The 13,465-nt window shown below is 37.1% G+C and overlaps 1 protein-coding gene across 1 annotated transcript in view; it reads right to left on the bottom strand.

Annotated features, from left to right (window-relative positions):
- CFAP54 (cilia and flagella associated protein 54) overlaps positions 1 to 13,465 on the bottom strand; it is a 335,670-nt gene that overhangs the window by 200,830 nt on the left and 121,375 nt on the right. Inside the window, exons 27-30 of the mRNA XM_077111714.1 lie at positions 5,744 to 5,872; positions 4,093 to 4,210; positions 2,274 to 2,363; positions 1,474 to 1,600 (exon numbers count right to left, since the gene is read on the bottom strand). Of these exons, the coding sequence (XP_076967829.1) occupies positions 1,474 to 1,600; positions 2,274 to 2,363; positions 4,093 to 4,210; positions 5,744 to 5,872 (464 nt within the window). The remainder of the gene's footprint in view (positions 1 to 1,473; positions 1,601 to 2,273; positions 2,364 to 4,092; positions 4,211 to 5,743; positions 5,873 to 13,465) is intronic.

Raw genomic sequence — 13,465 nt, 5'->3', positions numbered from 1 at the left:
ATCTACATTGTGATTTGTAGGCATTAATATAGAATCACCCACTTTGAATGTGGAAAAAAAAAGGTGGCATTAAAAATAAATTATAAAAAGCCATATTTTTTTTTATGTTTTATGTTTAATGTTACCAGGAAAATTGAATAGTTGGAAAAAGCTAGAGTTTTATCAAAATTGTCATACCAAAATTAATCCATATGGATTTTAAAAAGTAAACGCAAACCCTGAAACTATAAAACTGGAAGAAAATTCAATTTGAATTTTTTATATTTGCCTGTTGCAGGATGGGAAAAAAAAAAAACCTTATGTATAAAAACCTGTTAGGCATACGAAAGTAGGAATAAAGCAGATAATACTATCAAAGTAGAAGTAGAGGCATTGAATCTGTACTTCCTCCTACATTCCCTGAGTTAGTAAAGAGCATCCTAAAACACCTGCTCAATCTTGAAAACTGAAATTATTACCTTTGTGTTGACTGAGTTACACTGCTCAGTCTGTAACCTCAGGTCTTTACGTTATACCACTTCCACTGCTCAATGCTTCTAAGCCACTCTGTTTTCCTCTTTCAGAATATCCATTATTCTCAGACTGCACCTCCACAGTCTGTGCTCCAAATTTCTCCTCCACACACTGAAAGTGTCTTGTGATTTTCTTTGATATCAAGAATATTATTTACAGTTCCCAAACATCTCATTTTGGCTATGGTATTTTTTTTATTTAATGAACTCTCCAATTCTGACCAATTCTCTTATTACCATGCCCTCTCTTATCTTTAGAAACAGAAGAAATTTCCTTAAGCACATATACTATATTCAAAATTTTTCGTCCAATAAATGAAATGCCTATTTTAGGAAGAATATTTTCCTATATGTTTTTAAGGAAATACGTCTCTATTCTTTGTTGCCATTTTAGAAAACAGATCTCATGCTAAGGATGTTTACTTTTATTAAAATGGGATAGATAAAGCTATGCTCAATGTTGAAAGAAAAGACCAGTTGTCAGATGAAAATTTGGGTCATTTGCCTTCTCTCATAACTGACATGATACATAAGACTCACTTTAATTTTCACAAAGGACAAGGAAAATCAATCTGGCTTAGAGAACAAAAGGGAAGAATAGCTTTAAGTTTAATCAGTTCTATTTGGGGAATTCCCCATTCACAGATACAAATGGAAGCCCAAGGGATGGCCCCTATCCTCTGAAGATGGCCTAAGGGTGCTACTTTCCAATTAGGCAAAGAGGCCTAATCTATTATACTGCTCGTGATCTGAACTTATTCTATTTTTATTTCTGATTTCAGTTATACACAAATATTTATGTTTATTTATACATACAGAATAAAACTTTATCTCCCAGGTGATTGTTTTAAATTGCATATACCCCCTCATACTATTTTTCATCTACCTTACCTACCTTAAGATGCCATTGTTATTCATGTTTGAATGTTATTAATATTCATAAAACTGCTGTGATAAGTACCTCCTCAAGAAGTCATTGACAGGCATTGTTATCTCCAACACAAGATGAAATTTTTCGTCATTCATGCATTTCAGCATAACTTGTGTAAAGAATTCCAGGAATCTAGGTCTATGCTTAAATTTCATAACTGTAAAAACAAGGGATTTCATATATAGTTACCAATACACTTAGTTATTGGTGCTGAAAGGTGACTAGTGCTAAAGTCATTTTTTTTTCCAACAGGCAAGTTTATTAATTGCTTTTTCAGATTCCTCCCTTTTAAAACAATACAGGGATAAATACAGCACAATCATCGTTTTTCTAAGATAAAATAATCCCTTATGGTCAATATTTCATTCATTTTCCAAACATCTCAGTATGGATAAGGATTTCATAAAAGTTGCCTAGAAAATATGATTGGCTGGGGGAGAGGGAAACTGGTTATAATTACAAGAATTAACCTGGTATTCTCATTTTTATTCTATTTCATCGAGTTAAATAATAATACTGCCATTTCCTCACAGCTGAGCTCAACCAATCACTAATGCATTTATCAATGCACTCACTTCTGCAGCTTTATAATAACACTGTTCACCATCAAGCAACCAACAAGATTCCATTTTTCTAGACAGTACTGATTTAGGTCTCTTTCATTACTTAGCAATCAAGATTCTGCATTATTCTGAATGGGTAAAAACCCCAAATCTTCTGCCTAAAATGGTGAAATTTTAAAGCAGTCTACATCAATAAAATCTACACAATCAATAGTCTCCAACAGTAAATGGAGTGAGCAACAGCACACACACAATCAGACCACCTACCTTCCTTCACAGCACCTTTGACCACCCAATTTAAAACTATAGGGTAAAGAAATATAGGGTCCTCCGATCCTGAGAGTTCAGTTGAAATATCTAAGGTTGAAAAAATTAGTAAGTTGTATATTTTGTATAATACATATAACCAAAAACAACAAAAAATATTGACTATATCTTCACTGTTTTGGGATAAAAAGAATTCGAAATCTCAATTATTTTCCTTTCATTTTTCACCCCTAAAAGGCAGGGAGTCCACCACCAAATAGCTGAAGAGTTTGGAAGGCATGATTCTCTCGTCCTAAACAGTTGTTCTATAACAGCAAACTCCAGACTCAGAAACCTACTAATTATAATAACCCCATTTTAATAGGGTTACCTATTAGACAGTAAAATATAAAATGAAGAATGGCACAGCCACTGAAGCGAGGCTTCCTAACTTCAAATTGTAACACTGACACTTATTAGTTATGAGACCTCAAGAAGGTACTCAACTTCTCTGTGCCTCAGTTTCCTTATCTTTAAAATGGATATAAAAATATCTTCCTCATACGGATTTTATTTTTATATATATATGTTATATTGGTTTTAATATGTATAAAACATCTAAAATAGTGCCTGGCACACAGAAATGACTTTACAAAATCATTATTGGTGGTGCTACTGAATCTGTTATTTAGCTAATAACCTTACACTGTGCTTCTTAATATAATGTTGATTTTTATTAAAATTGTCAAAATAAATAATTCACATTACTAAAACACTTTACATTTTAAGGAATTATTTTTTGCTATGTAACAAGACAACTACAGTGTTCCCAAAACTACGTTTACTGATTATGAGAATACTAGAGCATTGAGTTGAATGAATCAATTCAGCCTGAAACTAGCATACTGAAGGACAGAGAGAGCCAAGGCAAGGTACCTTGAAACAGTAGGAGAGAGAGAGGAGATGAGATAGTAACATGGAATTCTACAAGTGTGGCCAGTTCCAAAAACACTGTGAAGCAAACAGAGCCTCCCTGGAAGAAATTTGGGTGCACACTTATTCTCCTAGATTTAAAGTATCTGCTTTTTAAAAATGTGCTAATACTTATCATCAGTAACTAAATCAACTTCCTAAGCAGCTTTCCAAAAAGTAAGGTTTTTCCAAACTCCAAAATTCCAAACACTGTGGTAACATATTGGTCCATTATAAAATTAATACAGCACAATGGACAAAAATTAAACCAGTCTTCCTCTAGGGTAGACCATGTTTCAAACCCCTCCCCCATTAGCCCTCCTCATAATTCCCTTTATTTCACAGTGACATTTATGCCTTCAAATTAGTCACTGAACCAGGGAACAATTTTGTCCTTCCCCATTACCTGCCCCCCCAACCAGGACATTTCCCAACATTTGTCTCCCGTACTAGGTTGTCACAACTGGGGAGGCAGGTGCTACCGACATCTAGCCAGGGATGCCGCTCAATATTCTAGCATGCTCGGGACAGTCCCCACAACGAAGTGACAACAGTGAAATCCAGTCCAAAGTGGCAAGTGCTAAGGCTGAGGAACCCAGCACTGAGTCCAAAGACTTAGACTCAAGTCCAAGCCAAACGTGAAATCCTAAGTAGTCACTCCATCTGTGTGTGCCACATCTGTAAGAAGGGGCCAGCGTTCCCTTATTAATGGGATTTTGTTAGGAATAATGACATAAGGGAAAAGCACTGTATAAACCTCAAAGGGCTCACCAAATGCTTGTCTCATCTCAATCCTCTTTAACAAAATATTTTCTAATTTTTAAAAATATAATGCTAAAAAGAAATATGCAGGAAATAAAAAGAGTACATTGCTTTGTCAGTCTGAGTAGGTGTGTCTCCAATAAGACCAGCTGTTCATTTATTTTTTCAGGCAATAATATCTGCTGCGGCTTCTTAGTCTTTGAAAGCTTCTTAGAAGGAGAATCCTGGAAATATTGGTTAAACGTCAGAATGTGCTTCAAGATATTTCAACAATTTGTCATTTTCAAATGACATTTACTGAATTATGTTTTCATGCTACCCTACTTGGTAGACAAAATCAAGACCTATAGGACTAAACAATACTAATTAATAATAACAGTTACTGAGTCCTAACTAAATGTCACTAGGTACTTAAGGAAGATTAACCAAAACGTTTCTTCTTCCCAGGTACCTCCGCTCCTCTCACCAGACTCCTCAATACATACTCTTAAGGCACCTAAGAAAATTCCAATCTGCCCTCAGAAGTGTATCACTTTTCTCCTTTTTTAAATTTCTTTTCCTCACGAGAAAAGAAATCTTTACAATTGAGCTAATCGCCTTTGCTTTTCACTGAAGCAGAACAGAACAGTAATTAGCCGATTAAGGAGCAGCAAGTCTGCGCGCAGGCGCCCACGATGTTTTCACCAGTCTGAAGCCAGAGAGTTGGTTGTCGGGGCGTCTTCTCTGATAGAAGGTGCCCTTTGGGCTTAAAGGGACCTTGAATGGCCGTAATGCTTTCTGACGCCTATAAATTACCAGTTTCTTCAGTTCCTTCTATCTGAGCCAGAAGGAAGCAGTCTAATCTCCTGCGGACTCTAGGCTCCTACGACGACGTGGAGGGGCAGGACCTAAGTCACAGCCTGGATGACATAAAGGGACTGGCCAATGGACTCACAGTTAACACCTGCTGAAAAACACCTCAGATTGCCCCATTTCAATTAAACTCCCTCTAATCGAAACTACAACAACAACAAAATAGGCACCATGGCTAACAACTTCATCCAGTACAGCAATGGTGATTCTGAAGCATGTTGTGGCAAACAAGTGTTTACTAAGAAACTCAGTAGATAACAGAGCTAGAAATGGAGTCAGTGAGGGTGCTTCAGAAATTTCTATTGCACTTCAGAAACCCATTTCACAATGTTCCAAAAAAGGTAAAATTTCAAAGCATTGGCCCAGAAAAACATTTAACTACATAGTTTCAAGAAAAGGCAATGAAACAACATTCTGGTAGGATCCATGGGTTGGAGGTAGATAATGAAAAGTAGTCTAAAAAATTAACAGGCTCATAAAGAAGACAATTTAGATGTCACATTATGTTTCAGAAATCTACTTTGAGCACAGAGCAAAAGACTCTGACATGTATTTACTACATTCAACAACCTTACAGAGCAATAAAATCCTACATTTGGAAGCAGTTTTAGAAGGCTTGTAGCCCAACTGGAAGCTACCATCTACTAACTGATGCTAAGTACTGGAGATGGGAACTAGCCATTTGGATTCTCTTTTCATTTTTGTAACTATATTTCGGTAGAAAAAAAGAGAGAGCGAGAGAGACACAGAAAGAGAAAAGAAGCTCTTCACTCTAACACTTTCCTCCTATGAAAAAATGAAAATTTAAAACTCAACAATTTTCTAATAAATATATAAGAATGCTATGTGACCCCTAAAAGACCCCACTAAATATTTGTTAAAAGATAAAAACAAAAAATAATTACCTCTTCTGGTATGTCTTCCTGTTCATTACTGCCAAACAGAGATTTGCACCCTGGTGTGATATCCAACATCTTTTTTCCATAATTTATAATCATTACTGCTAGATCATATTCCTTCCATGAACGCAGAATCTAATAAAAATATTCATTCATTATTTTTGTTGGGGACTCTTGTCTTTTTTCTTTCTTTCTTTTTTTTTTTTCACTTTTATTTTGAAATACTTTCAAGCTTATAGGATAGTTACAAAAGTAATGCAATCCCTACACAGAGAACTCCAACATGCCCCCAAAACCTGTCTATACCGATTCCCAGTTCCACCAATTTTAACTTTTGCCACATTTGCTCTATCACTCTATCATTCATCTGCCCATCTATTTATTAACCGTTTTCTGAACACTTGAGTGTCGCTTGTATATATCATGCTCCTAGAATACATACTGCCATGTACATTTTCCAAGAACAAGGTTATTCACTTATATAACCACTCTAAGTGCAGTTATCAAGTTCAAGCCATTTAAACTGATATAAAGCTTACAGTCTATATTCTAATTTTTATATGTCCCATTAATGTTCCTTTGAGCTTTCTTGCCTCTCTTCCTAGATCACATCCAGGATAACGTATTACATTTAATTGTCATAACTGTCATTGTCTCTTTAGCGGCTCTTTTTTTTTTTAATTGTGGGAATATGTATCCAATATACTTTTCATGACCACTCCCAAGCATAGCACTCAATGGGATTAATCACATTCACAATATTGTAGTACCCTCACCACTTTCCATTACCAAAACTTTCCAATCTCCCCAAACAGAAACCCTATGCCTATTATGCATTAACTTCCCATTTCCCTTGTCCTCACCCCACTCCCTGGCAACCTGAACTCTAATTTCGGTTTCTATGAGCTTGCATATCTTCTGATATTTTCTTTGAAGTTAACATGGAGCTTAAATTGAACACCTTAAATCTGTAACAATCTTGTTTGCTTTGATAGCAACTTAATTTTAATAGCATACTCAACCTATGATCTTATATTCCCATGGTTATGTAATTCTTGTCCAAATTATATGTTCATATATTGAGTCCAAAACAACTGATTTATCATTACATTTTATGCATTTGCCTTTTAGATCCTGTAAAAAGTAAAAAGTGGATTTACAAACCAAAGATAAATTAGCACTGGCATTAATATTTACTCATGTGGTACCCTCACTTGAGATCTTTATTTGTTTATGAAGTTTAGATGTATTGTCTATTGTCCTTTCCTTTCAACCTATAGAACCCTCTTTAGCATATCTTAAAGGGCCAGTGTCATGGTGATGAACTGTCTCAGCTTTTTTTTTTTTTTTAAGCTAGCAATATTTTAATCTCTCTCTCATTTTTGAGAAAGACAGTTTTGCTGGATATAAAATTCTTGGGTGGCAGATTTTTGCTTTCAGCACTTTAATATGTCATCCACTGCTTTTCTACCTCCATGAATTCCAAGAGAAGTTGGCACAATTTTATTGAGGCTCCATTGTATGTGACACAATGCTTCTCTCTTATGGCTTTCAGAATTCTCTCTTTATGTTTGGCATTCACCAGTCTGATTATGATATATAGTGTGAGCCCATTGTGGTTTATCCTGTTTGGAGTTCTCTGAGTACCTTGGATATATGTATCCAGATCTTTCATGAAATTTGGGAAGTTTTCAGTCATTGTTTTCTTGAATATTCTCTCTGCTTCTCTCTCTTTTTTCTCCTGGGACTCTCACAGTGCATACACTGGTACCCTTGATGATGTTCCACAGGTTTCTCAGCCTTTTTTTCCTTTTCTTCTTTCTGCTCCTCAGACTGAATGATTTCAATTATCTTATCTTCAAGTTCTTTCTTCAGACAGCTGCAATCTGCTATTGAGCCCCTCTGGAGAGTTTTTAATTTCTGTTACTATGGTCTTCAGCTCTGTTTGGTTCTTTTCATAATTTGCATATCTCAATTGATATTCTCTTTGTGTTCATCTATCATTTTCCTGATTTCCTTTAGCTCTTTGAGCATATTTAGGACCATTTTTTAAAAGTCTTTACCCAGTATGTCCCAGGTCAGGTCCTCCTCATTGGTTGTTTCTTTAATCTTTTCCTTTGCCTGAGCTATCAGTTCCTCTTTCTTTGTATATTTTGTATCCTTTTGTTGAAACCTGGACATTTCGATATTTTAATGTTTTACTGCTGAAATTCAGACTCTGCAGTATCTGTCCCTTAAGCTTGTATACAGCTAGCATTATGACAGAGCTTTTCTTGAATGTCAGGAGGTAACAACAAAAGGACAAAAAGAAAAACACTTTTCCTAGTCTTTGTAGATTGACTGTGCAAGTGTTCTCCTTTCAGGCTTACCTATTTGGTGGGTTGTATGAGACTAGCCCGGGGACCATCACATAGGGGCCTCCCTGATCCTTTCTGTACATGCTTCTAGTCTGCAACATGAACGTATGGCCTGAGGAAGTCCCCCATTTTCACAGTTACAAATGTCCCTTCTTCTCTAGGAAACAGTTTCCTCCAGTCCCAGGTACTGTACTGTATGTCCTACAGTCAGCAACCCCTTGTCTCAGGCAGCACAACTTGACTACTTTCCCACAGCAGGCTGTAGGAGAGCTCTCTGAGCTGTCATCTACATACAGGACAAGTTCTGTTATGGCAAGTCCCTCAGGCCACCACCAGAAAGATTAGACCAGACATACATGCTCCCAGCATGTCCACAAGGGCCATCTGCTCATTCTGGAATGGGGACCAGGAATCCATACTGGGAGCGCAGCCTGGCTCAGAGGTAGGGAAGGATAGTAGGAGCAGGAGATCCTACTACTTTTAAGAAGTCTTTTACTGGATTCCATGTTTGCCCTACTGCTACAATATTTTAACTGTTTTTTGAGCCCTGAGAAAAATGTTTCTGTCAATTCTTGCCAGTTGTTCAAAGCTTTGCGGGGGGGTGAGGGGTGGGGAGAAGCCCTACAGTATCTGTACTCTTGTCTATTTTCAAGGGTCATACATCATCTTTCATAAATTCTAAAATTGCATGAATGTGTTGAATCTAAGAACCCCTCTGTTTTTGTTAAAGAAACTGAGAGTTTAGGTACAGACCATATTTCCCTAGAAGTAAAGCCACATGATTTCACTACTTTAAATAAAGAACTAACAACTACAGGATCTCATCAATAGTGAATTTCTCATATCTCTGGGCCATATACCTTTTGGTACAATAAATACATTATTAAGAAATTATTTCTATTAAAAAGACACACGTTATAATAAATATATTCTCTTTTGTTCATAGATGGTGGTGCAGGTCACACAACATTGTGAATGTAATTAACAGCATTGAAATACATATCTGAATGTGGTTAAAAGAGGAAATGTTAGATTGTATATATGGTAACCAAATAAAAATTTTTTTTAAATCCATGGACTTGCACTGCCCAAACAGGGAACCCAAGTTAAACATGGACTATCATTAATAGTACAAGACTAAAACGTGCTTTCATCAGTTGTAACAAATCTCTCACACCAATGCAAAGTGTTAATAATAGGGTGGTGTGCCAGTTTGAATGTGTTGTGTACCCTAGAAAAGGCATATTCTTTAATCCTCATCCAATATTGCTGGACGGGAGCTTTTTGGTTGTTTTCATGGAGATGTGACCCACCCAGTTGTAGGTGGTAACTTTTGATTAGATGGTTTCCATGGAGATGTGCCTCCACCACTCTAGGGTGGGTTTGCTTACTGGAGCCCATTAAGAGGGAACCATTTTGGAAAAAGCTTAAAGCCCATGCACCCAAAGATCTCTGGAGATAAAGAAGGAAAATGCCCACAGGGGAGCTTCATGGATCAAGAAGCCTGAAGAGAAAGCTAGCAGACATCACCATGTTCACCATGTGTCTTTCCACTTGAGAGAGGAAACCCTGAACATCATCAGCCTTCTTGAACCAAAGTATCTTTCCCTGGATGCCTTAGATTAGACATTTTCATAGCCTTGCCTTAATTTGGGCAGTTTCAAAGCCTTAGAACTGCAAACTTGCAACTTAATAAATTTCCCTTTTTAAAAGCTGTTCTGTTTTTGGTATATTGCATTCCAGCAGCTTGCTGGAACTAAAACAGGTTGTATATGAGAATCTTGTATTTTATGCATGATTATTCTATAAACCCACAATTTCTCTAAGAAAGAAAAACTGAATCTTAAAAGCCACAATACTATCATTTCTTGGCTCGAGTTACTCTGTATATGAAATGGCACAATTAATTACCTCACTGAAGTCTTAGGGGTGCATTTACAACAGTAAATGATCTATAAGCCATTCTGGTAGAGGACTGGGCTAGAGATAAGCTGTTTTGGACAGATTGCCCATGAACCCTAGGAGATCCAAACACTCCAAAAATAAGGAGAGGAAAGCCCATTCACGCTGTTTTTCTTGCCCATATTCTCTATTAACAATTGTCATTCGTTGCCCTTTCTAGTCTGGCCCTTATCTACCTCTCTAGATTAATCTTCTACCATTTATCTCCTTGAACTTTAAGCTTCCAAAATATTGGACCAAGTGTAAATTCTGACATCATCATGGTGTTTTAGGACCCCGTAACTTCTCACAGATGAGACACTTTCCAAAACAGATTTCTCCACTTTATTTGTACAGCTTCACCTGTCATTGAAAACACTATCATTAACTCCAGGGTAACTTTCCCATCACTATCTGATTTGCATATTCCCTGCTGTGGGATAGTATCACATGAAGGGGATGGATGCCTTCATTGTGAATCCCATAGGGCAATCATCCAAGAGAATAAATAAGTTTATATGAGTTTGTCCTATATAGACGTATTCTGTTAAATTGAATAAGTTAGCACTAAAGTATCAGCTGTGCTTTACATGCAGAGCAGGCATATATATATATAAGGTAGACGAAAAATACTGAGGGCTGTTTAGACCTGATAAGACCTATCTTGTGCAAGGTTCTGAGAACTGGAAATATCTCTATTGGATCAGGGCAATGGTGCTAAACTAACACCAGCTGTACAGCAGTGGGAGGAAAACTGTAAGATAAATTTTGAAAGGGCTGATGGGATAAATCATGTAGGGCCTTGAACACCAGGCAAAACAGTCCAATCTCTTTATAAAATTGAAACGTGAGGAAATGAACTACTGTTTGTTCTCCTCTTTACTGAATTTTTGCTTTCCAACACACTTAGGGCTTAAAATTATTAAAAATTATTGTCTTTCTCCTTGCTTTCATATGTTAGTAATAAATACTAAATGATAAAAAATATTTCAATCAAAAGGAAAAAAATGCAGAACCAATTCTATTTAACATACCAAATGATGAACAGAAATAAAAACACTACACCAGATGTTTAATATAATTTTAAAACAAAATAGTGAAACATTTAAAATGATGAATCTCAGAAATGGTCTTTATTTGAAATTCTAGCAACTTTTAGAAAAAATACTGCTCAAGAAGAAGGACTGGGTTATCTGAAAAGATTAATAATTTTTAAAACAGAACAGAAAAGAGAAACAAAGCCACTTGGCTAATCGGACTTTCATATTGTAAGAGAAAATCTAATGTTGTTCATATCAAATGAGTATCTGAAATCTGGGATTAGGGACAAGTCCAGAGTTCTGGGACCATGGACCAGACATGAAGAAGTTTCTTGAACGGCAGGTCTCAACACACCAATTTGGTCAAAACCAGCTCTAATACCCAAATCCTGACATTAATACATACTTATTTAAAATACGTCAAGAATACATTTGTGCCATTTCTCTAACTCACTTGGATTCCAATATATTTCCTCAAGTGGGAGAAAAGGGACAGAGTCACAGCAGGGAAGTTAGGCAGTGTCCATAGCCAGCCTTCAAGCTGCTGGTGCTAATGGAGAAAAATCACACAAGACTGAGAGAAGCGGCATGTGAATTCAAAGGCGAGGCTCCAGATACCGGCTGGAGACCTTATTTATTCTAGGTCAACACTCTCTCCTATCTTCCACAATGGCAGTGGCAAACCCTCCCATTCTTCTCAAATCTCTGAAATCCACCTCTTCCCACTCTGCAAATGACTTTACTTCTTTTCCACAGAGAAAATGTAGGGACACTAGCTTATCTCCTGCCCAAAAGCCTATGTGCTCACCTGGATGGAAACCACCTTTCCCTTTCAGAAGCGGGGAGAGGCAACTCTCCCATCCAGACTAACCTCTCCACATGCTTTGGTTGCATTGCCTCTGGCCTTCTGGGCATCTTGCTCTAGTAATCCCTCTTCTCCTGTAACTGTACCCTTTCCCTCTCCTCACTCCTCTCCATCAATAGTCAAATGTTGTGGGATGCCTGGATAGGCAGAACCAGTTTGTTTGTTTGCTTTTTGTCTTTAGCAGAAGTTGCTACTGGCAAGTTGACAGTGACTTCTCTATCGCAATGAAACAACTAACTACCTTGGAATAGGGCTTCTTTGTTCTTAAAATACACTGCAGCAGCCCTATAGGTTATTTAAATGTAAACTGAGTGGCTATCCATTGCCCTGGAAGAAGGATGTAACCCGACCTTTCCTTAACAGAAAGACTCCACATCCCCTGGAAAAATTCATTTATGAAAGGGTTTAGGGGAAATAGCCAAGTAAACGAATAATTCTAAAGAGAAGTAACATTTGAAACCCAGGTAAGGTGCACTTTTGGTCCAGCATAAAACTAATTGTGTGTGTTATTAATCGTGGCACTGGAAATGGAAAGGGTGCTTTGTTTGGGAATCCCCTGGTTTTCACAGTTACACCACGTGACAGTGACAGAACTAATCATAGCAGGCAGATTCTCCAGGTTGGGGTGGCGGGGATCAGGACAGAACAGCTTTGAATGAATCACACTCTCCAATTCTTCCTCTTGCCTGGTGTTTGGCGGCAGGACTGGCCCCTTGGACTGTGTTCCTGAGATTCTCAGATTTTTTTCTGCTTTTCACATGATACACACTATCCCAAAGTGGTATCATTCCTCCCTATTATTTCAATTATAAACCACATGTGGAAGACTCCTATGCCTTTATACATATTTGGTGTCTCCTGAGCTCCAGGCCTATAATTTCAATTATATAATGGATATATCTCTTTGGAAATTCTACAGATCCCGAAAATTCAATATATTCAAAACTCATTATCTTCTCCTTCTTTCCAACACAAAATCACTCCTAATCCAAATTTCAGTGAATAGCTTTGTATTCACCCAGTTTAATATATATATATATATCCTTTCCCTGCTTTATCACCCATATTCAATAGGTCTTTGGGGAGAAAGCATCACCTTGATGATGCCTAGATTTGGACATTTTCCTGGCCTCTGAATGAATAAATCCCAATGTTTAACCCAATTCATTTCATGGTATTTGCTTAAACAGCCTAGGAAACTAAAACACTTAGCTTATCATCTCTCACCTTCTACCTGATCTCCTAACTCAGGTCTCATCCCCCTCTTATCATTACTTATTGTGCAAGCAGAGTAATTTTCTTTTCTAAAATGCAAATCTCATGTCATTTCCAGGCTTGAAACCTTCCAGTGGCTCCTCACTGAACTCAGAGCAAGGCCATTCATCATCTGGTGCCTGTTTACTACTCCCCATTTTAAGGGGACTGAAGCATTGAATCATACCTCCATCATTAAAGATAAATCTGATTTTTCTTTTCAAAAGTTGTAAAATTATTTCCTATTTTCTCATTGATTACTCCCTAACCT

The sequence above is a fragment of the Tamandua tetradactyla genome, chromosome 7 (assembly GCF_023851605.1).
Source record: "Tamandua tetradactyla isolate mTamTet1 chromosome 7, mTamTet1.pri, whole genome shotgun sequence".
Taxonomy (NCBI): Eukaryota; Metazoa; Chordata; class Mammalia; order Pilosa; family Myrmecophagidae; genus Tamandua; species Tamandua tetradactyla.
Note: the sequence above shows the minus strand (reverse complement) of the source record. Positions and strands in the feature narration are given on the sequence as shown.